Source organism: Condylura cristata, unplaced genomic scaffold, assembly GCF_000260355.1.
Source record: "Condylura cristata isolate star-nosed mole 26May11 unplaced genomic scaffold, ConCri1.0 scaffold00004, whole genome shotgun sequence".
NCBI lineage: Eukaryota > Metazoa > Chordata > Mammalia > Eulipotyphla > Talpidae > Condylura > Condylura cristata.
Genome location: NW_004567105.1, coordinates 32,715,285 through 32,741,260, shown reverse-complemented (window position 1 = coordinate 32,741,260; position 25,976 = coordinate 32,715,285). Strand labels below are relative to the sequence as shown.

The following is a 25,976-nucleotide window of genomic DNA, read 5'->3' as shown; positions in this document are numbered from 1 at the left end:
TTCAGAAAATTAAATTCATCATGATTTGCCAGATAAAAAGTGAAACAACAGAATATGTCCAATGAGTGAAGATGGATAGCCAAAAAGTTGGTATTACAATTCTAAAAAATGAATCTGCATGAAATTCTTCATTTTTCATACATTTGTACAAAATTATAGTGAACTTGGTTTTATTACATTTAGAGAGCTGCAAAAGAAGCATAACATTTGATTAAACTGTTATGAGTAGAATGTTTCTAAAAAGTAATTATTTGTTCCATTTAATAACATATGAAGAAAGAAAACACTGGAAACAAAATCGAAACACGATCAATTTTATTTCAAAATATCTACAGTTTCAAATCTCCATTATACAAATTTTTCAAAATCTAGACATTATTCAAATGTAAGCTAAGGTCTGTATACAAATAATACACACAACAAGCAAAATATACAGTTTCTCAGCAAATTTTTTTATATAAATAAGAAAAATATATATGGCTGGTATTTTCATCTAAAGTATAATACTTAATACTGCAATCACATACAGCAGGTACTTAAATAAAAAGACTATAGCAAAAGTTTAAGAAAGAGAATTTCATTTTATGACATTGATATTTATAAAGATACATATACTTTTAGGGGAATATGAACTGCGTACCTGTATCTTCATTTTTATTTCACTTTGTCTACTTTTTAGACTACTCTTTGAATATGTGACATTTAAAACTTTATCAGTTATCCCTGATATCTAATACAAAAGTTAGAACACGTCAAGAACTGTAATATAATCTATGTTTTTGTACTTCAGGACAGATAAAAAACAATTCTTTAAAAATTAAATTTGTCTGAGACTTAAAATTTTCCAAGTAAATTCAATTCTTTATTGAAAAATCAGTTTTTTTTAAAATTAGTTCTTTTTAAAGCAATTTTTTAAAGTAAGAAATGTTAGGGGATAAAACCTAGCACATGAAAAGCCTCACCATAGGAAAGCAATAAAGAAAAACTATGCTTTCCATAGATAAATGCAACTCAACTAGCTAGATGTTTAATTATGTTTTGCCCCAGAAATTTTCCTTCCTTTTCTGAGCTCGAGCCAGAGTTTGAAAAGCCCGAAGGCTAGAAGCTGCAGAACGTGCAGAAATTTCAGATAATCGGTCCTCATCTGCAATTAGAGAATTATATTTAGTGCAAAAATATAGATTTTATAAAGCACTATGTTTTATAATATTAGCAGAAAATTAAAACCATTAAGATTTGTAAATTCAATACTGATGCTGTGAGAAAATAGTAATCTATTAAAATATAAGATATTAACATTCCCAGGAAATTCATAGTAATTTTCTAAATTCACCATATTTAGAAATCAAACATTTTGATGTTAAATGAGCATTCTGCATTTCCTTCCTGAAATCCCATAATGTCACTACCTATGCATATGGCCTATGATTTCAATATTACTTGAAAACAATTCATCATCATACTATCTTGTCCTACTTTAAAAAGCACAGCTGTTCTGAGCAAAAGGCTTTCTAAATTTTTTAAAAACAAAATTTCATTCCTTAAACATGGTATTCACATCACAGTCCTAAAATAATCTCACTGTGACTTTTTTTCTGAGAACTGAAAATTGATAAGCATTTGGGGGAAAATGATGATGGCTATAATGCTAGGCCATGATTCCTGAGCCCCCAACTAGTCAGGCTAGAAAAACAGAAAGAACCCTTATTTGGAGTGTGACACAAGGCACACTCTTCTTATCTGTTTGCCCTAAAATAATTTTTCAATGCATAGTTTCCCAGGTGTCTGCTTTGTAAAATGGGGATCATTTCATTCTTTGCCACAAGGTTTCAAGAACTTAATGAAATAATGTCTATGGAAGTATGCTATAAACATAAAATGCTAATAAAATATAAGCTCTTATGTTATCATAAACTACCATATATTAAAACCTCAAACTTTTATCATGTTATTTGACTATGAAATACCTTCATCATTAAAGGCTTCATGCTGAGGTAACTGGAAATTGTTCGTCCTTGCTTTTCCCACTAAAAAAAAAAAGGCAGAAGAAATTATTCTTCAAAGTCACCCAACAGTATACCCTTCTTATAATGAAAGTATGCTGATAAAAATTTTATTAATTTTATAACTTTAATGAAACTTATTATCAAAAGGACATTAATTTATAATGGGCTTATAAATATTTAAATGAATAGTGGCTATCCTCTTTGAGTCCTTTTCAATGATAATATCAATAAATTCTTATTCTAAAGAGATAAACAGACAGTACATGAAATAAGAACATAATGCTGTGCGATCTAGAGTATATAGAAATTTTTTTAAATCTTAGATATTAAAAACAGAGCCAAGTATTCTTTAAAAACTTGAGAGGTTGAAGATAAAAATTATTAACCTCCCAAATTAAAATAAAAACAGGGATGGAAAATAGGAGGAAAGAAAAGAAAATAATATTAGTTTTAACATGTTCAATATCAGAATAACAAGAGTGCCAGAATGAGTAATCAGAAAATAAAGGGGAAGAAATAATTAGTAAGACAAGAAAATTTCCCAGTAGCGAGAAACATGTTTCCAAATTGTAAAGGTCTACTAAGGACATGCAAAATGAATGAAAAGAGAGCCATTTTAAAATGTCAGCATTATTAGGTGTAAAAGGAAGATCCTAAAAGATGTTAGGGAAAAAAAGTAAACCACATGTGAGACTGAAAATCTTTAAAAGAGCATCAAATTCTCAACAGTAATAGCAGAAGTTAGAAAAGAGCAGTGGCATGTCTAACAAACTAAAGGAAAATAATTTATGACCTTGAATTTTATACTCAGGCAACATTTGACAATGTCTAAAGCCATTTTGGTTATCACACCAGAGGAAAAGATGCAACTGGCAGCGAGTGGGTGGTCTGCACACGTACAGGACAAAACCTACCAGCTCACACCATAAACAAAAGTGAGCACACAGATAGCACAACCAAACGATTCAAAGATGAGATTCTTCCTATTTAAAGACATTTATCACATCAACTAGAAAAGCTAAATAACACTATTAACATATAGTACAGGCTTACTATACCTATCAATCTAATACTTTCATTTTAAAAGACAAGAACATTAAAATCAAAATAATTACCATTATGCTGAAATTCTGGATTCCTCAGAGAGCCCTGAATTCGACGGGTGGGATTCCAGTGGAATGAAGTATACGGTGGAGGAGGAGACTGCTGGGGTGTGTTTGCTGGATATTGTAAAGTTTTTGAAACTGGAAGAGGTACATCAGCAAATTTGGGGATATTGGTTTCAGAATCTTCCCTCAAAGGCAGGGGATCAACTGTCTTTATACCAGCAGTTGGAGAAGTCAGGAGAGACATAATACGACTATCTTTCTAAATGATAAAATAAAGATAAATACATATGCATGCGTACATTTATAAATAAATAGACAAAACATGTAAACACAAAAAATAAAAGCAGTAGGAGAAAATATAAGTGGAAAATTTACATAACTGTCAAGTAGGGAAGATTTTATAAGCCTAATATCCAATATAGATAAATATATTAAGCTATGTAAAAATAGAAACATTATTAAGTTTGTTTAAATGACAAACTTAGGGAAAATATACAATTTATATGGTTGACAATGAACTATTACCATGTTCTCTAGAAGTCTTTTACAGTAATAAAAGGGTAAACCTAATTAAAAAATAAAAAGGCTATTTATAAGCAATTCACATATATATAAGGAATAAAGAGCTAATAGCAAATAATTTCAAAGTAAAACACTGAGGCACTAGTTTTTACATCACCAAATTTAAAAAGTTAATTAAAAAAATCAAACTTAATGCTAGAGCCGGTAAGTAGTGAAATGGGCGCTCACACACTCGTGCTGGAAGCACTCTTCAGGGGAGTTGCCAAAACAGCAAGAGTCAAAATGTCCTGTTCTTCAATGTCACTAATACTTAGGGAATATTTACAAAAACATAATATGAACAAAAAGTCGCTAAAGGATGAATTTCTTTACAGCATTTTTTTCAAGGTATGAATATCAAGAAACAAAAAAAATAGCCATCTTATTTCAAACACAAGTTCAATAATAACTGGTGGGGGGAAAACTTTACTATAACTCAATTGCATTATCAAATCACTATTAAAATTTGTATTATAAATGTTATTTAACAATGGAAGTATGTTCACAATACATTGTTAGCAAGACAAAATAGATTACGAAGACTTTTCTACAGTGTAACAAAACATACAAACACACTATTACATAAATAACTCAAAAATTCAACAGCAGATAGCCCTGAACAGAAGGTATGACATCATTATAATTATTATTTTTTTTTAGTTTGGTCAGTATTTTCCATTTTCTAGTGTAAACAATATAATGTATAACCATCATTAAATTCTGTGTACTTCTACATTTTAGAAAAATGTAAACCAATAAAAATACAGTTTCAAACTTTCTTGCTTATTCCTTATAATTGTTGCCTTTAGTTACTAACTTCTAGGTTTATCAACACAATGTTCAAGTTACTGCTTTCTAAATTTGAGGTACCATTTTCTTCAAATAGAGAGCTTATTGCTTCAAAGAGGAAATGGCCTAAGGTCTCATCCAACAGATGTATATTTTGATCATTACCTAGTAGAAAACCAGAAATCTATTTCTTGACTTTTTAAGTAAATCACTTAGAAAAACTTCATGTTTTTTTTTTTCATCTTTCTGCATATGTACAGAACTTGGAAACTGTCATTCTGGCTTTATTATTATAAAATAAGCCTCTGTTATCTGTAGAATATCTGAATGCATGGGGTTGCCAAGTTTAAGTTAGCAGTGACTTCATGATCTGTTTTGAACCTAAAGCTTCCTTATTGGCTTCACTGCCCCACTCGCCCCAATACAGACAGACATCTCTACTGAGTAGTCAGACTGACTTCATCTATCACATAAATCAGATCATATTTGTTTCCAAGAATTTCCCCGTCCTGGCCGCCTTTCTAACTTCATTCCCTACTCGGTCCTCCTCCCTGTTCATCCCCTTTGAAACTCTCTCTGTTGTACAGTTGCATTTGCTGCTCTTACTACCTGGAAAACAATCTCTGCCCCAGATCTCTGCATGGGGAGAGATTATCGAGGTCTGAGCTAAAATGTCACCTCCCTGCAGGTGCCGTTCTGATGGCCCAAACTAAAGCAATCTCATCTACTCTTGACAGTCTCTTGCTGTTTTATTAACTCAGAGCACTTAATACTACCTTAAATTATCTTAAAAAAAAAAAACTGCCTATTCTTTCCAATAAAAAATGTAGGTTCCATGAGAGCATTTTGTCTTATCAATGAATTCCCAAATCCTAAAATAGTGCCTAGCATATAATAAGAACACTTTAAATAATGGATACATGAAAATGGACTTCCAGCTAGTCTCCTCGAAGAGAATAACTTGTCCAGACTTCTCTCACTCGGTGCAAGGCACACCTTTCCCTTCAACCTTGTTGGGCAAGCCAGACACCTGGGGTCATTCATGGTCTCCCATTCCCCATTATCCAGACCAGTGCCCACAGAGATTTAATGATAACCTGTCATGAGTGAGGCTCTGTTCCAAACACCAAGCTGGGGGCAGAGAGGTACACACACACTGTCTCTCACCCCTCCCTGACACCTAAAAACTCTCCACTGTGCTCTCTGGAACCCACAGTGATCAGCAAAATCCCTAAAACAAGTCATCAGTCACTTCCATTTAAACCTTGTACTACTATAATTGCAACCTCTCCATAATTTCAATTTCTGACCACCACCTACTAACCTTTAAAACTAATCTCCCAGGTACACCAACTGCCACAAGTCCTTCAATCTGCAAGGACCTCCATCCACTGATCCTGTCACTTCTGCCCAGTATTTTACCTTCTCAAGTCCTATTTTCTCTCTGTAACCCATTCAACTTCAATGCTCAGTCATCATCTCTTCTCTACATATACCTTAGTTCCCCAGCCTCCTTTCTTCTTTTGGCTTGCTCCCTGGACAGACTATGAACCCTATTTAACTCCAACTTTCAACCTACCCTTCACCTCAGATGCCATTTGGGCTGAAGAGAAACGACCCATCCTGACTAGTCTCACATCAAATTTGTGACTACAAACTGAAAATTACCTCATACTCTTACACTGCAGTATTTCTCATGTTCTAGGCCCACTCACTCTTCCCCTCTCTGAAAAAACAATTTGATACGTTCTCTTTCCTCAAATCTCCAACATTTTCTTTACTAGCCGCATTCTTTCTTTATGTATGTCAAGAAGGAATCAGAAGAGACTTCGCCCAGCTTCTGCCATGTCTTCCTATAGTTCATCAGCAGAGCCCATGTAGTCTGCTTGCCTTCTTTAATCTGTTAGATTGAAGCCCACTGCTCATAAAAATCCTTTGTCCTTTCCCCTACTCAAGAACATCTTTCCAACAATTTTCTTTTAATTTCTGTAGTACTTTTTTTTCTCTTAAAGCTGTCCTCCTCATCAAATGTACTATTACCTCCTTCCACCTTGATCTCATTTTTTCCAGGTATCACTCTGTCACTCTGGTCCCCTTCAAGCAAAATTCTACCTAAAGAATTATCTGCGATAGCTATCTCCAATTCTTCTCTTCTCCATTCTTTCCAAATGACTTGTCTTTAGGCAAAATCTGAACTTCCAAATTTCCCTCTGTCAAGGGGCAATAAAAACCTCCATGTTCCTAATACGGTAATTCTCATACCTTACTGACCCAGCAGTGGCAGCGATTCACCACCTCCAGGTCAGACACTACACTGGCTGCCCCTCTGCAGGCCCTTAGCTAGTTACTCCTCAACTTGCCACTATAAAAACCTGGGGCTCAAACCTATCTACCTGTATTCTCCTCTACACCTACTCCCTGTTCCCTCCTAATCCCAGGACCTTACATACCTCTGCCATCTTTATAATAAAAGAGTCTCAAATGATTATCTGTAGCCCAAACTCCAAACTCTTAGTCAGCAACCTACTCAACACGTATATTTGTATGTCTAGTAAGCTTCTCAAATGAACATGTGAAAAACAGAACTCTAGACCATTCCTGATAAGTCATTTCCTTATACTGTCTTCCCATAACAGCTAAATACCAATTTCAGCCTTTAGGCTGAGGGCAGAAATCTTGAGTCATCATTAGCTCTTATTTTTCTTCCAGCCCAATATCTTATCCATTAGTGAATCCTGAAGTATGTCCAGAATCAGGCTACATTGCATGACCTTCACTATCACCACTACAAACCAAACACCAACACAATAATCACCTCTTGCTGGACACTGAAATTAACTCTGACCTAGTTTTACCCCTACTGTCTACTGTCAATACAGCAGCCAGAGGGAACTTAGAAAAACTGAAGTTAAATCACTTCACTCCTCTGTCCCTCATTCATTCAGAATAAAGTTCAAAGCCTTTGTTATGAACTACAGGCTTCACACAATTTAGCTCCTCATTAATTCTGAGTTCATGGCTCACACTACTCTTCCTCTTGTGCTCTCTTCTCCAGCCACACTGACCACCTGATTGTTCCTCAAGGAACAGAACAGGTACCTTCACACCTTGAGACCTCTACACTTGCAATTCTTTTGTGTCCCGGGTACTCACTTCTTCCAACTCTTCCAAGGCCAGCCGCTCGCTCAGTGAGGTTTCCTATCCACTTCCCCAGCTTTATTTTTCACTCTTGTTACTTATCACTATCTAGCATTATTTTTCACTCTTATTAAATTATCACTATCTAAAATATTATGTATTTTACCTAGTTATTTATTCTCCCTCTTCCAACTAGAACAGAAGCTCAATGACCACCAGGATTTTTGCCTGCTCTTTCCCCATTATGTCTCCACAGCTGAAACAGTGCCTGGAAGACAGCTGAAACATGACTGTCACATAATATATGCTCAATAAACAGTATTTTTTTTTCTTCTCTTTCTTCCTGTTGAGTCACTACCAAAAAGATTTGAAATTATATCAGCAGAAATACAAGGCCACTCCCAGAAAAAAAATTCAGTGCATTTGCCTTACTAAAGTAGGTTAATAACTATCATCTCCGCTTACCTTCCTAAAATCATTCTTTGGAGTTTCTAAGCAGTCCTGAGAGGCCACTGTTTTCCTGTGTTCTGGGACTGGAGGCTTCACTTTAGATGGAGACACTAAAACAGCACCACCTAGGAAAACACAGATGATGACATTTCAAACTAAATTATCATATAGAAAAAAGTTAAATAAACTTCATGGTGTTCTCCTATTACCAACAGCTGGAGTGGTAAGATCATGATGCGTCCTTTGGATTCCACCAAGTTCTCTCAGCTTAGGAGTAGGAAGCCTACCTCCTTTTCCTGAAGATACAGAAGATTCTGACCTACAAATTAAAACAATCTGTTCAGAGCATTTCCTCCAGAAAATATAAGAAACACTTTGTCATCATTATGTAATAATAAAGTATACAATTTGTAGGGTAAGATTCTGTTTCTGGGGGGAAAAAATAAGGCAGCTGAGTAACTGAATATTGGAAAAAAGGAAGATCACTACAAACCAAAAACAAAAGATGATCTAAATTCCATGTTAGTTGCAAAACTCATGAATAGATGATAAGGGATTTAGACTATGAACAAAAATCAGTATTACAGCAATTTCAATTATCAATGATAGAAAATCATTCCCCAAGGCAATCTGTAGTATAAATCCACAGGAATAGGCTATTTGCTGAAATCACTTTTTTAATATTATAAAGCATTATATATATTTTTGGTATTTCTTCCAGACACTTTTACAAATCTAGCAAGTCATAATTATAATTAGCAAAACATAAATGGAAAAAACTACCTGTTCCCCAAGCATATACTTACCAATTAGTTGTGACTCACTACCTAAGTAATTGAGTTAGAAACAGAAAACCTAATTCATGACATTAAAGTAAAATCTGTTCTTTATTACTCATAAAACTAAGAACATAAACCACTATTTTTAGTGGCAAAAACAAAGTACACATTGACAGGAGACAATATTTCTATGTACTAATTAGCTTAAAACACTCACTCTTCTTTTATCTTGTCTGCTGGAGAGTTTTCAGATACTTCCAACCTCTCTGGTTCTCCTATAGAAACCTGCTCATCCTTTTTCTCCTCTTGCTCCTCTTCTCTGGGCTGTTTCTGTACATCTTCATTGACTTCACTGCTGTTTTCTGCATCCCAAGCCAGACGCCTTCTCACAGGTAAGGTGGGCATATCTGTCACACCCAACTTCTCCATGGTATTTTTCTGGGGCTGTTCTTCCAAGACAGGACTTTTTTCTTCTAGTTTTGTATAAGGGCCTTTCTGCAAAGTCTTATGGGTTGTAGGGTCTCTGCATAACAAAACGAGTTTAATTTTAAATTTGACTGGCTTGAGGTATCTAGTTTAGGGAGCCTGTCATTTCATTCCACTGTTCACAACCATGTTTCCCATAGATACTGCTTCAGCTAGATATTGAAGAATTTGAAGAATTCATTTTATGGTAGAATAAATTAAAGATACAATCTGGAGTTTCTATTGAAATATTCCCCAATGTACTAATCTCCTTTGACTCCTACCTTCACATATACATGCCTATACCATTGCTGATAAAACTTATACACAGTCCCCAAACTGGCATTTATACCCAGAACAAAACCCGTCAGGGTCTAACTTGTCTAGTTCTTCACACACAGGATTTGCACAAAGCTCAAGTATATTTGTGGATCAAGTAATTTGATCAACTGATTCAAATGCTGTACTTTACATAGATTCATCTTTTTTAAAGACATTGTTAACAAAAAGATTTTATAATGAACTTTTAAAGTAAGATGTCACATAATTTGAACTGATATTTCAGTTTGGTATACATAACTATATTAATATAGTGTAACAACCAAGAACTATTCGATTTGCTACAAATCAATGTGCTATTTCTCTTATATTTAAATCATGTTCACTTTAAGACCCAAAAAAGCAGAGAATTCTCCCAAAGCATCAGGGGTTATGTTTCATATTAACCATAAATATCCTATTTAGTAACAGGAACATACTTACAGATTACATTCTCTAAATTGTTTTTTGCCATTGCTCCTTTTTTACTTTCTTTTTTAAAGTTTCTTTTACATCTATCATATATCCCTATTCTATTTTTAATTGTTAACAATGTTATAAAGTACCATCTTTCAGACTCAAATTATGAATTATTTATCCACAAGCGTGTAAATCAAGTATGTAGAGCTTTGTTTTGTAGAGAATAAACTAAAAATAATGAATGTTAACAAATGGCTGCATATTTCCACTTAACCAGAGGACAAATTTTGAGTGGTCATGTAATTTTTCCTATGTAATCCTGTGATCTACATAAGCCACAACATACTTTCACCGTCCACAGAGAACATCTCACCCAGCAAGATCTAGTGCTCTAATGTTGCTACTAATGGTTCCTTCTGAGCTTGTGGTTGAGGAGACATCCCAACAGCGGTTTTTATCAGACAAAATCTGATTCAGGTGGTCTCGAGAAAAATGCGTTCCCTGAACGCGTTTCCTATAAAACTCAGCCTTCTCTCGGAGCTCTTTAACCTACATAGGAGAGTTGAGAAACATCCTGTGTTACTGTAAATACTCCTTTGCAGAGGTACCCAAATAGTATGTTAAAGTTATGTTACATAAATACTGCTAGACACCAAGGGTAAGGCAAAAATAGCCACAAATGTTCATCAGACCATGTGCATTTTTAAGCAGACATTTAGAACTGTTAAGCCAAAGCATAATACACTTATTTTATTTCAAGCCAGCAAGCAGGGGGAAGTTTGCAGCAGCTAGGAAAAATACTGACACCTACTTCTTACTTCAACTGAAATTACACAAGTGCTCTATGCATTATTATAGGTTTTAAAAAGTCAAAAGCAACCAACCTCCGCATACCACACAGCATTTACAGAATCCTAGGGGAGGAATACAGAAACACACTTAATGACAGGTTAATGCCATAATTGAATATTAATGGCAATCAGTGAAATATCTTAATATTCTTCCTTCTAAATATCTACCAAACTTGTCGCTCAATATTTTTTTAGTATTTTTTTAATATTTAATTCAGTAACCAAGATATCTTAATATTACCTTGAAAGTCAGCCACATTTTGGCATGATGGATGCCACAGTGACAGGTAACTGATCCTACTTCCCATTTCTATAAAGAGTACTGATAACTAGAGTACCTTAGTCCCCATCTTTATTTCCAAGTTTTATATGCAACAGCTACTACTATAGTCTCCACAACAGAGAAAGTCATGAAGCTTCCTCAACATCTCTTTGGAATCAGCAAAAACCTCAACTTTAAAAAATATATTAAATACAGAATTGTTGTTAATACCACAAGATAATAATTGTAATGTATTCAACAGTGACATATACAAAAAAAAAAAAAAAAGATGTTCCAAGGAATTATAAGGTGATATGAATTCCCTAAACATATGAGAAGGAGCCTTTCATTACTCATTTGAAATCGTTTAATTTGACACAACATACTGCCACCTGCTGGCTTCTCTAAACACAATTCTGTAATATAAACAAATTAAGTGGCCCTTTAAAATTCTATAGTAAAATACAGAATCTTAGCACTATCTGGATCCAGACATAATCTGAAAAATTGCTTTTCTTATACTTCATGACAAAAAAAGCAAGTATGAAACTCAGCATTGCAAAAGTAAGTGAGGAAACACACCATCAGTGCCTAAACGAGACACTACTAAATGCAAAGGATGAAAGTGCTACATCTCTAGAGAATTAGCCAAAGTGAAGGGCAATGACTGCCATAGTAGCACAGGAACTCATACAGTCCCAGAAAAGTCCTACAGCTCTATGAGTCAAACCTGATACATGCTTTAGAGTAATTCAAAAATATGGTTTTTGTACAGCCAAAAAAAAAATGAGCATTTTCATTTATCATTTCTGTCAATTCCTGTACATTAATGAAAATTACTAGTAGTGATTTTTCACTTAGCAGGTAGAACTGAGACACAGGCTATTTGCTGAACTATAAATCACGGTATTTTGTATGCACAACACTTATGTGCTTTAAGATGATCCAAATTTTATTTCTAGTAAGGCCTCTCCATACTTCAAATGTTTCATGGCTACTCCATCACGTTATGATCAATTTACATGAAGAAAATTCCCTCAAAAATGGGAATTCTTCCTCTGTGTCAAAGCCCTTTGTGCTTATCTCCATTAGTACTGACAGTTCATTCTAACAGAATTAATAGCGGTTCTCTCCCATTAACTTGTGCACTCCTTGAGATGAGGGAGAAAGTAACATTTAAATACTGACTCTCAAACTGTCTAAGGGTGAACTAAGTGCTAGGCCTCTGCTAGATGGCTGGTAGCCAAAGATAAGCAAGAAAGTCCTTGCACTCAATGTTCTAACAGTCTGGTAGGAAAGACAGACCTCCTTTATGATAAATTATTATCACAATGTTGGAATGGTGTATGCCTTAATAAACAAATGAGACAAACTGAAGTAGCAGTTCAAAAGGGAATCCTATCGGCCAGCACAGCGCCCAGGGTGGAGTAGAAAGGCTGCATTGTGCCCATGTAGAAGGACCTTATCACTTGATGAGATGGCTGCACACGCCCTCCTGTACACGGTGATCCAGTTTTGATGTCAATTTTTTGGCATCAGAAGATGAAGATACTTGTAGAAACTCTGAAACTTCAGTTATTTCAGTTCTATTTGTTAATGGCAAATAGAAACTCAAAGTTTTCCTTTACTGGCAATTTTTATTAATAATCTTAGTGCTGGTGTTATATTTTACAAACACATGACTTTAGACTTTTAAAATCCTAAATTAAGATGCAATTTAGGTTACTATTTCCCAAAAATCAATGTGAAAAATGCCAACAGATAACCAGAGCCACTAAAAAGGTACAGATAAACCATTCCAAACCCAACTAAAACAACACATACACCCCTCTACAGTTTAAATAATGCCATCAGATTATATAATATAATTTCATTTCTGAATTTCTTTTCCCAACTCAAGTTTCAATTAAGTTGTTCAAAATTTACATGAAGAAAATTCCCTCAAAAATGAAAAGAAAAACTTTTTTCCAAATAATCATTTCCCCTAAAATGAAGAGTTATTTTATACATAGTGCTCCTTTACAGTAGCTTCCAAATGACAGAATGTACCTGAAATACGGAGATTCATTATGAAACAAATTCCTTTAATTTAGTTTACTCATACAGAAAAGACAGAACACCAAGATGAGCTTTAAAAGATGTTAATTACGCAATCATCAAAAAGCTCCAATGTTTACACAGTGACTATAAAAGTACTGAACTAGAACTTCCCAACTCTATGGAAATTCTTCCCCTCAAACCTTTCTTTAGGATCCTCAGAACTTCTTCCAATGTTAACATATTCCAGCATGACAGCCTACATCTCCATCAGCACAGCCACACCTTTCTTGTTCTATAGACTGTAACAGTATCTGCTGATCTGGCTGCTGCTGGCAGACAAACTAATCTTAAACACGAATGTTGAGTGGAGAGCGGTGGATTGAACATTACAAAACTGTCAAATCGGTTAACAGTATAATTCTATTTAACACAATCAAGTAACTGTTGTAAAAAAAAAACATTTTTAACTTTTAAGACCTTACTAATGATAAGTATTAACCTGTAAGGTGATAGTTATTTATTAAAAAAGTAAACACACTGATAAGTTATGTCCCAATATATACAAATTTAAATTCCTGATACTTTTAGCACTTCATTTAGTATCATCTATCTTTATAGTCCCTTTTGCTAAATGAAACTCATTGTAAAATTAAACTATGATACAAGCACAAAGAAAATGTCAACTTACTGAGCTTATATATACTCACCTGATTTGGTATGTTTTCCTTCACACGTGTCCAAGCCCCAGCTTTATATAAATACTGGGCTGGACTCAGAAACTTTGCTCGATATTCAGAATTCACCTTCCTAACAGAAATGAAATGAAAGTAAATATTTCATCATGGTGATCACCTAAATGCGATGATATTTTTCTCATAAAATACATACCCAAGTCTTTGATGTCTCCAAGGAGTAAGCTTTTTTTTAGGCTGGTTTGAGTCTTTTAATTCCATCTCTGCTTCTAATTTTAAAGAATCATCTGTTTTATTACACTAAAATGAAAATTAAACTTTTTATGCTTAAATGTTATAAGTGGAAACATTGATGCTATAAAGTATATTTGGGTACACTATTATAATTCTGTTTTAACTATTAAACATAACAGAAATCATAAGCAAGAGCTGAAACTAATAAATCTAGTCACGCTTTTAAGATATAGCTCAGTATATAGCTTCATTTTCTAACAATAAAAATCTTAGACCTAGGCCCTCCCTGGTGGTGCAGCGGGTTAAAGCACTGCACTAAGAAGCTAAAGCCACTTCCACATGAATTCGATTCCCGCCTGCCCCCGAGGTGACCACATGGCGTGGCCAACCTCTCCTGACCCGCCTGCTGCTCCCCTCAGCAGTGTACTTCGTCAATCTGCCTGTTCTGCTCCCCACTCTGTCTCTGGTGAAGCCTTTCGCCGCCCCTGAGCCTCTGGCCTGTACCCCAGTTCTGTATGCACAAATAAATAAATCTTAAAAAAAAAATCTTAGACCTTAGCTAGGAAAAAATTTTTGATAAACATATAATATATAAGTAATTTGATGTTACTACCTATTGAACAATGGTCTTACATTTTGCCTTTGATAGTCTAATCTGTGCTACAGTAATTAAACAAGATTCTGATGAGTTACACTACTATACTGAGTAACCCAACAACTCTTTTTCTTCCCCAAAACAAAACAGGTTAAATATAAGTACTTATAGCAGACTTACTTGCTGTAGAGGTAAGTATTCATCACTCACTATCATATTTAGCTATTTACATCTCTGTCTCCCAGCTAGCCCAAAGGCTGCTTAAGGCTTTACTGGGTTATTACTGTATTCTCACTACCTGCCAAGTGCTCAGCTCCCGCTAAGTAAGTAGCCAACAAACATCTGACACTATGAACATATGAATTAATAAACCAACTAAAAATAAATCTCAGGTGGTGATAAGTGAAAGATGTTTAGAATCTAAAATCATGAAGGTTTATTTAAAAGAGTCGACAAATACCTTGTTTTCAGGAGATACTGTTTCCAGGTTTCCGTTCTCTTTCAAATCATTTCTTAATTTTGGTTCTTTCACTGGAGATAAACCCTTGAAATTTCTTTTGTATTCAGTTTCATGGATGACTGAATTACCTTTGAATTGTGGAATGAATTTGCTTTTATTGTGGAAAACCTTAAAACAAAAATTATTTTAGTATTGTCATTTGCTAAAGATACATACAGGTCATCTTTAAGTCCTTAAAGTAAAAAAATCACGTGTCAAGTTAAACTACATTTAATTAAAAAAGCAAAAGTTACAGATGATTGTAATTTTATTTCACATCTCTCTAACATCCAAAGGATAACAAAAGCAAAAACAGACAAATGGAAATTTATCAAACTGAAAAGCTTCTGTACAGCAAAGAAAACAATCAACAGCATAAAAAGATAAGCAATGGGATGAGAGAAAATGGGCCTGCAAGTCACACATCTGACAAGGGATTAATATTCAAACAGGAAACTCAACTTCAGAGCAAGAACACAACCCAATCAAAAAACAGGCAAAGTGGCATAAAAACAGAGAGAGATCAATGGAACAGAGAGCCCAGAAATAAATTCACACATATTTGATTAATTACTTTATGACAAAGCAGTCAAGAATGTACAATGAGCAAAAAGTCATCTTTGCAATAAATGATGGTGGGGTAAACCAGCCACATGAAAAAGAATCACACTAAACCACTAACTTACAGCATATACAAATTCAAATAAAAAATGGATTAAAGACTTGAACATGAGACCTAAACTAAAACTCGTAGAAGAAAACCTAGGCCATGGGCTTTGTAATGATCCCTTAGATCTGACAACAAAATGAAAGGCAACCAAAGTGAAAATAAACAAGAGGAACTACATCAAACTAAAAAAACCTTCTGTACTCAGCTTTTTGTACAGAAAATAAAAATGAACAAATGAAAAGGCAATAAAATGAAAGGGCAGCCTATCAAATAGGTGAAAATATTTCCACATTTCCACATTCATGGCAAGGCATTAATATCCAAAATAATGATGAACTCATATGAGTCAGCAGAAAAAGAAATCCAAATTTTAAATGGGCAGAGGAACTGAATACACACTTTTCCAAAGAAGACATATAAATCAACACACACATAAATAGATGCTCAACATCATTAATCATTAGAGAAATATAAATTAAAACCTAATGAACTATCACCTCATACCTATTATAATGGCTAGTATCAAAAGATAGAAGTTTAACAAGTGTTACCAAGACTGTAGAAAAAGGAAATCCGTGTATATTACTGCTAAGAATATACATTTCCATTATGGAAACAGTACAGAGGTTTCTTAAAAATTAAAATAGAAGCCCTCCTTGGTAGCACAATGGGTCAGAACACAGCACTGCAAGCAAGCCGCAGCAGCTTCAATACAAGTTTGATCCTGGCCCCCGAGGAGATCCACATGGCGCGGCAGACCTCTCCTGACCCGCCCGCTGCTCCCCTCAGCAGTGTACTTCGTCCATCTGCCTGTTCTACTCCTCACTCTGCCTCTGCTGAATCCTCTCACTGCCCCTGCACCTCTGGCCTGTACCCCAGTTCTGCAAGCAGAAATAAATCTTAAAAAAAAAATTAAAAATAGAACTACCATATGCTCCAGCAACCCCACTTCTGGGTATATTTCCAAAGGAAATAAAATCAGTATCTCAAAAGAATATCTGTACTGTCATGTTCATTGTCAATTACTAACCACAATTGCCAAGATATAGAATCAGCCTAAAAGTCCATCAACATGTGAATAAAGAAAATGTGCCATATATTTCACAATATTTCATTGTGTATCCATAATACTAAGTGTAATATGCAATGAATCATTATTCAGCCTTAAAAAAAAAGAAGAAATCCTGACATGTGTCATTTGCAGCAACATGGATGAACCTGGAAAACAGATGTTACGTGAAATAAGTTGGGCACAGAAAGACAAATACTGCATGAGTTCATTTATATGTGAAACTGAGAAAGTCAAACTCAGAGAAGCAGACAACAGAATGGTGGTTTCATAAGCAGGGAAAATGGGAATGCTGTTGGTCAAAGAGTACAAAGCTTCAGTTAAACAAGGTAATTAAGTTCTGGAGATCCAAAGTGACTATAATTTTTAATATTATATTATACATTTTAAATTTGCTAAGAGGATAGATTTTAAGGGTTCTCACCACATACCCAAAACAGGTCACCATGTAAGCTGACAGATAGCATGTTAACTAACTTGATTAAGGCATGTGTATATACAGGTACATATGTATATATGTCAAATATCACAACATGCACTATAAATTACTATTTGTCAATTATATCTCAAAAATGATAGGGGGAAAAAACAAAGGTCAGCTTCCTATACTCATTACTATATTCTGAACAACAGCAATGTAGTCAATAGTAATGTTTGAGCCAAAATAATAATAATAATAATGAACTATATCTTTATACCCAAGATCCCCACTCCTCTCTCTCTCATCAGTCTGGTAATGGGGTAATAGATACTGTATAATTTGAATACAGCCAATAGATTTACAAGGCACTATAGTCAAGTCTACAGGTTCTTTCCTACTTGACAAATTTATTTTTCTGACTGCAACAATAGAAAATTCTTAACATTTTGAATACCTGGTATGTTCACTTTTTCAGTTTTTTGTTTATTTACTTACTGGCTTATTTTTAGCTTAAAGCAAGGGGGAAATTAGGAAATATTTGTTTCTATTTTTTAAAGGTTCCTTTTACCCCTAATAACATGATTTCCATTTTATGATATATTATTGCTGACTACAAGGAAAGCAAACAGAAAAGATCTGAAACTCAATTAAGATATATTACTGCTCTGTAACACTCAATAGTATACCTTCATACAGATCAAATCCAAACCGTATATCCTTTTAAGTACAGAATAATCTCAAGGACTTTCTGCCAAAAATTATTCTGACTTCTTTACATATGAATATGACACAGCCTTTCAGAAAACACATGTCTGATAAAATAGAACTGAAGATGGTCTACATCAATAAGCATTGAAAATTATGTCACAAAGCTTTTTGATCTACAGACTCTGAAATTGTATGCTTTGAATAAAGAACACTTGTTGCCAAAAAAAAAGTTCTTTGAAACCTTCACTAATGAAAGCAATAAAACTAATGAAGCTATTGTTATTGATTTATTTTGTTATACTTTTGATCCCATTTCTATATAATGTTTTCACTAAAAAATGTAAAAGTTGTCAATTGGTTTTGCTTTGTATCAGCTATAGCTTAAAGGTTATATATTCTACCAAAACTGAACAATCATAATTTTGAGGTCATACATTTTGGAGTGTACTTACTATCAAAGAATACTTATGAGCCAGCAAAAGAAATACTGATCCTATTTAGTAGGTCAATAAAAGGTATACATCACTTTGTTATTTTGTATCTTCTAAAATATTATATAAATTTCAGATTTTTTAAAACCTGAAGGTTACCACAACCTATACGATCACTGGTGTTGTTATTTTAGTGTAAGATTATTGATGTTATTTTCTTACTAAACTGGATATCCTGTCAAGTTCTGAGAGGTGCATAAAGTATGCATAAAGATACAGGAGAAAGCTAATATTAGGATATGTAAAGGGGTGTTTGTGTGTGTGTGTGTGTGTGTGTGTGTGTGAGAGAGAGAGAGAGAGCGAAAGAGAGAGAGAGAGCTTATAAAGAAAAACACAAAATTTGGGAGAAAGAAAAGGCTAAGTTGTCATGGGTCTTTACATATATTCTAAATGGAAGTATTTCCTTCCTTGGTCTAGGAGTACAGTTAAGAATACAAAGGAGAGTTAAAGACGCTAAGGACTGACTAGAGGATATAAAACAGTTCAATACTAAATTATGCAAAGATATGACAGCTCCTATCACATTTAGCTATCTTTATAGCTCTTCAATGTTATAAATATACAGTTAAACTAACATGTCTTATTAATGACATAAGGCCAAAATGATATGGGTTGATTTTAACATACTTTGTATTTACTAAATACCCAAATGTTATATGTACATCTCTTAGAAAATGGGAAATATGCAATATATTAATTCTAAACATATTCAGAATAAAAACCAGGTTAATCATTTTTTTAAATAAATATTTCTTGTCATGAGAAAACTTGCCAGTCCCCAAGTTTTTACTACCTTGTCCCTATTTCAGTATGTGCAGGATCTGACAATGATCACCAGCAGCCTCAGACAGAGTAATATTACTGCTATAAATTAAAGGGATGATTTTAGCAAAACTCTCATTTTCACATTTCTAGCACCTACCTCCAGGCCTACGCATATTTCTGTCAAATCTTAGGTCTATGTAAATTTGCAAACCAGATTAGATGTGATTCTCAAAAATATATTACACATCTATTAAACTACCTGATTGGCTGCAAAAACTGGAGCAGTTCCTTTAGGAGTCTTCCAAACAAACTCTCTTTGATATTCAGAATTTCTCAAGACATTATGTGAAGGAACAACATTTAATCCAGCTTTCCTCTGAAGAACTCTATCCAACTGTTAGGAACAAAAAAAAAAAAAATCCCACTCAGTCATAAAAATTTCTATTCAAACATTTACTGTGGCTAAGTAAAAAAATACAAAATGAAGTCTAACCTCAAATAATTTGCAAGTCAATAAGATCTGGTTAACTATATGCACATTTTTAATTGATAATGTCCCTCACAAATCACAAACTAAAACTACTTTCTTAATACTGTCAAGTCATTATTATGCTTCCCCCCAAAAGATAACATCTCCCAGTCCCTTTCTAGCAATTAATCACCATTAAATCTATAACTAAAAGCAACAGCACCTTGCCTGATGCACACACTGTTTCTGGGACACCCCTTCCTTGCCACCAGACTTACACATCACCTTCCTTCATTCCCCTGTGCCCCTGGTTTTTGCAAAAAGCCACAGATTCTTCTTCACTTCTAAATGTCTCTCTGTGATTCCAGTCAGCGGTGGACATGAAGTGGGGAAGAGGCAGTGGAGGGCAGGAGGAAGTGAGATGTCTCCACAGGCCCCTGCAGCCTCTGCTTATGTGCTCGCACGGTCCTTCTGCAGGCCAGCTGTGACATAAGAGAGCAGAACTGCCAGATCTTTGAGACCCAGCCAGAACACTCTGTCCTTTTTCATTTTATCAACTGAGATTCCATTTGTTTTCTCGCTGGTACACAAAAAGAAGTTGAAAAGAGCCTAGGTAGAAGTCAGCTCACTACGGCTGCCAGATGTAATGGCTTACTCCCCCCTTCTCTGTCTCAACTTGATCCCTCCCTTAGGACTCAGGTGCTGATATACGAAGAATAAAATCCAGAGGAAGGATGTCCAGGCAATGAAAGGATATCTCAGAATAACCAGTGCAAAATGGCAATTATTAAGAATAGAACTAATTCATAATAACTAAAGTCAACAACCTCTTATGAACAATTATATGGGCATTAGACTAGAAAACAATGGGAAATTTTTAAGCACAAAAAGCAATAGTGATGAAATCCACAAGGAATTCTGTGCTTTTGAAGAGAAAAAGCTTGTAAGCCTACCCCATTATCTGTATTTGCTGGAAGAAGCTTGGTACAATGTTCCAGTTCCACATTTTCATTAACTGGCGTATGGTTTGCTGTTACATCCTCATTATTCTCCACAACAGCTGTAGCCCCATCAGCACTGGAGTCTGCAGAGTGAGGTCTGGTTCTCTTGGGAACCCTGGGGGCTTCTAGTGCAAGGACTCTTTCTTGGTTAACATCATCTTTTTGTTCTGCTTCTTGTGATTCTGGTGTTTCTGGGGCTTGTGATATAACATCATTCTCTGAGATAGGTCCATTCCACTTAAGAGATTTTGAAATCTCTGGGTCATGGTAAGGAACTCTTCTTTTTGAAATAAAACTTGGTTCTCTTGTGATTCCTACAAAATATAATACACAAACATAGCAGCTATCAAAGCATAGAATTATATAGGCAACTTGAATAATACCTAGAAGAAAAATGAAATTTAAAATTCAGTTGAGATACATATACTATCCTTCATGTTACAGGATTAAAAACCTATGGCTTTTAAACATATTTTGCTTTAAAGAAATATTATTAAAAGTTTGACTTAATTTTCTTTTAATTGGGGTCACTATGTTTGAATTACCTGAACACCAAGTCACAGGTATTGCAATGTGATGGGCCTGGCAAGCCAGTCAGTACCTGTTGTCTCCGTTTCTAATTACTTTCCTGTGCTACTTATCGGAACAATGGATGGGCCTTGGTATTGTCAAAATTTGGAACTTTTCACAAAGCTTCTCTTATGTAGAGCAGACTAAGATGAGAAGGGATGAGATGTCATTAGGCTGGACCTTAGTTCTACATTTGCCTTGATTTCCTGAGAATGAATGAGAATGGATCCTTTCAGCAAGAACTACGATACGAGTCTCTATATTTCTGTCTGGCAAGCAAATGTCCAAAAATTTAACCTTCTACCCAAGTAAGAGGAGCTCTGTGGAATGAGTCACTGAGATACTGCTCCAGTTTGAGGCCATTCCTAGAATAGAAAGAAGACTCTGTGGGGTGGGGAAGAAACATTTAAGAATAAAAGGGGGTGAGAGGGAAGGTGGGCAGAAAATTTGGCATAAAGTAGCCTCCAGTTCTTTGGCCTCTACCATAGAGCTTAACCACTGAACCAAGGGTCCCCACCCTTATGCTTCAAACTAGAAGGCATATAAGGACATTTCAGGGAGCAAACAAGCAGCTTTCAGGGATCCTTCTCCAGATCCGGCGTCCATATGTGCTCTCTCCTGACGCTGATCTGCCCAAGAGCTGCATCTGCCATCTGGAGTTTCATCCCTCACCGCCCCTTTGGTAACCTTTTCCCCAGTCCACACAAGGTAGGCACACTGTCAAGCAGTCCCAGGAAGTAAAAAAGAGATGTCATAGGTAGACAGGAAGAACAAAGGAGCCATACAAGAAAGCATTAACTCCTAAGGGAGAATATTTGACAACAAAGCACAGAAGGCAGAGATTAAAAAAAAAAAAAAATTACAAAGGAAGAGCATTCTATTTCACCCAGCTCCACAACTTCCCCAGATACCTTTCTTAGTATTTAAAATCATCTGAAAGAGGCTTGTCACCTGATATGTATATAAACAATAATATATCCACCTGAACTGAAAAACAAAATTAGACCACTTCTCACAAAAATTATAATTTGCCTAATTAGTGTTACCAATTAGTCATGATTATACCCAATTATATGATAAATAGTTACCACGGGCTGAATAAACTTAATTGGCAGCTCTAAAGTTTTAACTACCTGTATGGATATAACATACTCAGCATTGAATATACTAGAAACTACCGTGTGAAATTATTCATGTTCATAAAAAAAAAAAAAATTCAGTATCAACTGAAAAATGTAAAAAGATACAAAGATTTTCTAAAGTCTTTTTATGGAGTAAGAAATCAAAAGCATCTTAAGATCACTGCCCTAGAATTCTCTTCTGTTTTAACACAGAGCGAAGCTTCGGTAGAAAAGCAAAGGAAAGGGGATAATTCTCAGGTGGCCTGTCCTTGTCCCCAGCACCAGCAAATGGCAGGGGAAAAGCACGCTGTGTTAAAAGAACACCCTGCCAGTCCTAGGTAACACTGCTATTAAACCTTGCGGGCCGCCACCTCCTTTCTCAACATCTGGGAACCTCACTGAGACGCACCTCATATTCCTTGTTAGCAGGCCTCTCCCAAACCATTCCTTCCTTCAGAATGAACCAGAACCCAAGTAGCTTTGCTCCCACCATCTTATTTCATCACCACTACCCTCAACTGTATCTAGCCTAGACAAATGTTATGGGGACAACTATCTGGTTAAGCAAATCCCCAGTGTCATAATATCCCTTGCTAGGCCCTCAGTGGGTTATCTACAATTTGAGAGTTGAACTTTGGATTCTTAAGCTAATGCAGTTTCAAATTTGTGGTCATTTGGAGAGAACTGTAAGCACCACCTTGCCCAGGACAGAAGGACTCTCAACCTTTGAAGTCAGACTCTGAGCAAAGGATCCTGATGCTTCAAAGGAACCTGAAAAGAACTACCCACTCTAGTCCACGCTTCCCTTCATTCTCCACATCTAATGCTGGAAATGCTCTTCACCTGACTAGTCTTCCAGGCCTGGCACCCACACATGGGTCTTTTCTTTGATTCAAACATCTAACATTTGAGGGCCTTACACAACATGCATCAGGCACTGTCAAACGCAACACATATGGAACATGAAGCACTCTTCTGTATATACACATTGGACTTAACTGGCAACACTTCATTTAATCCCTTCCAACAGTCTAGCACAATGGGCATCCTAATTCCCTTTTGGTGAAACAGGTATAATATGCCCAAGGCCATACTGATAATATGGATTCAAATTCAGGTTTTATTCATTTATTCAAAAATCAGGTATAATAAACACTAAAGTGTGTCAAGACCTTGTGTCAGATATTGGGCAGGGGCAGGTGAAGACAGAGTCACAATCTGAGTTCTTATATTCTAGTAAGAACTGACTTTTCTCCCCCTCCACCATGCTTTGGCAAGTCTTGGTCTAGGGCTATGACTTCCCTGGGATATGGGAGAAAACATGTATGACAAGAATGTGGTTTTATGGGCTTTGAACAAAACAGACCATTTCAAATCAGGGTTCTGTGTCACTGTGAACTTCGAACAAGTCAGTTTATCTCAGCTTCTAGAACCCGGCGTGGGAAGGGAGCATACTTCTCCACAGGCTTGTCCACTCTCAACTTTGACATCTCCATTCAAGCATCACCTCTTCAGAAAGGACTTTCCTGGCTATCAAGCTAAAGTGTATTTCCTCTAGTCCACCCATCCCTTAAGTATCAATCACATAAATCTATAATTTTATATAATAACCAAAAATCCCTTCGTTTTATTCAGTTTCTTGTTTACCATTTTTCCTCACAGTTATGAGTATTTGTCTAGCTCAAGGCTATCTCCCTAGAAGCTGGGGATGATCCTGGCCTCTAGGAAACTATCAATAATTATTATTTAATAAATCAGTGAGTCAATCGGGACAACTGAATAATGCTTTACAGTTTTTTTTTTTTGAAAAATTAGCTATACAAACTTAACCCAAAAGTTTTATAAAGTTATAATGACTTAGCTTATTCAACTTACCTAATTGATCTGATCTAAGTCCAGCCCAAGGATACCTTTGCCCCACTGAGGGATTACAGGACTCTGACAAATACGACTTTTTCCACAGAAAGTTTCTCTGGTATTCACTCAATCCCTGTAATGCAAAGTACAATCTGAGTACAATGCAATTGATAAACATAGTTTCAAAGCAGTCATAGTAAAAATAATTTGTGGACCCCTAAGAGGAGTTGAAGGACTTAAGATTGATAAACACAGACAAGCTCCTTAATAATAGCTAATATTTTCCCAGCCCTGCGTTAAGTGGTTTACACAAGTTCTATCCTTTAACCCTCACAACCACTCCAGGCAGACGTTGGCAGAAATCCACAGTTCAGAGTGGCTGCCCTTTCAGCTAGATGCCAGGATCCCCAAACCTGAGCTCCTGTCTAGAAACAGGTGACAATCACTAAAACTACCCTAAATTCTCACCAAGTCCCCAAAATTATGTCTGGTGCCTAGTAGCTTTCCAACTTTTAAAGTCAACTAAAGACGGGCAAATTCCCCTCCCGTTTTGGATACAAGCCCTTAGAAGAGGAGGCAGGGTTTGTGGAATGCTGCTCTCAACTTACTGAAGGGTTGCTTGGCCCTGACAGCTCACCCTAAGCCCATGCACAACAATGAAAAACGTGTTTCTTTTATCCTATCTATCTTGTCATGATCTCATTTCTCAAGTCTTCAAATGACACACGTTTTCAAGTTTTAAAGGGAAGGGAGGAGGTTAAACGCTAAACAGTGAGATGATCACAGATGTCCCAAACTGAAGCCCCTTCAGCACGATTTCAAAGTGCCCTCCTCTCTCTCCACTCCTTTCAGTCCTACACAATAAGCCTATGTCAACACTATTTAGCTCTTCCACACGGTCATTCGAAAGTGAGTGTGAGCTGAGAGGAAGCTATGTAAGAGGAGATCGACATCCTCCGAGAACGTGGCACGCAGGGGCGCGACGCGGAAAGCCAACGCGGCCCCGGCACGAAGCACCCGCCCCGCCACGGCTCCCCACAGTCAGGTCCGGAGACCTGGGCCTCACCTTGAAGCGCACCGGCATGTCGCCCGGCGCTGGAGCCCCCGCCACTCCGACAGTTAACGGGACAAAAAGCCCCGAGGGGGCGGGGCGACAACAGTCGGTTCCCTAGCAAAAGCTCCGGCCGGGCGTCCCAGACTACGCGCCGACGCAATCCGTGCTTCCCTCCTTGAGTCCTGTCGCTCTGCCTTTCCCCTCCCATTTTGAAGCTAACAAACCAATCGTGACTCGGAGAATCCCTTGCGTCACTAAGATTTGACCAATCAATGCCCGAAAGGATAACCGGCCTCGGCAGCCGCATCCAGAGGACGAAAAAAGAGGCGGGAGCAAGACCGGCCAATAAGGCTCCCGGAACTTAGGTGGGCGGAGCCCCGCGGGAGCTTCGTTCTGAGCTCGGTTCGAAGGCCGCTTGGGCAGCGGCTCATGCGTAACAATAGGTCTGCGTACTGATGACATTCGTGTGTCCCAGGCCTCCCTGGACCTAGGTCCTTGACGTCATGAAACATGAAGGTGTGTTCTTAATTCCAAAATGTATGCGGAACCGAATGTGTGTTATTCTGAAATGA

The 25,976-nt window shown here is 36.3% G+C and overlaps 1 protein-coding gene across 3 annotated transcripts; it reads right to left on the bottom strand.

Annotated features, from left to right (window-relative positions):
• Positions 1–911: 911 nt before the first annotated feature.
• Positions 912–25,492, bottom strand: MDM1 (Mdm1 nuclear protein homolog (mouse)). 3 transcript variants are annotated; one of them, XM_004675913.2, is made up of 15 exons: positions 25,417–25,492; positions 24,369–24,483; positions 20,755–21,116; positions 19,592–19,726; positions 15,170–15,337; positions 14,077–14,180; positions 13,896–13,995; positions 10,920–10,949; positions 10,409–10,584; positions 9,050–9,355; positions 8,263–8,372; positions 8,069–8,178; positions 3,122–3,374; positions 1,968–2,027; positions 912–1,144 (listed from the first exon to the last, which is right to left on the bottom strand). In XM_004675913.2, exons 1-15 carry the CDS (start codon positions 25,432–25,434, stop codon positions 1,032–1,034), a joined length of 2,160 nt encoding a protein of 719 aa, XP_004675970.2. In that variant the 5' UTR covers positions 25,435–25,492; the 3' UTR covers positions 912–1,031. The 3 variants fall into 3 exon arrangements, with proteins under 3 accessions (XP_004675970.2, XP_012590678.1, XP_004675972.1); XM_012735224.1 differs by lacking the exons at positions 912–1,144; positions 1,968–2,027 and having other exon boundaries at positions 3,253–3,370; XM_004675915.2 differs by lacking the exons at positions 912–1,144; positions 1,968–2,027; positions 3,122–3,374; ... (8 more) ...; positions 19,592–19,726; positions 20,755–21,116 and adding an exon at positions 21,326–21,578.
• Between the last annotated feature and the right edge of the window lie 484 nt (positions 25,493–25,976).

What these genes read in the sequence shown, in the direction of transcription:
- MDM1 (XM_004675913.2), bottom strand. An exon ending in ATGCTGTGTGGTATGCGGAG is followed by an intron (nt 10,585 to 10,919) that starts GTTGGTTGCTTT and finishes TCTCCTATGTAG; the next exon opens with GTTAAAGAGCTCCGAGAGAA. An exon ending in CAAAGAATGATTTTAGGAAG is followed by an intron (nt 3,375 to 8,068) that starts GTAAGCGGAGAT and finishes TTTATCATTTAG; the next exon opens with AAAGATAGTCGTATTATGTC.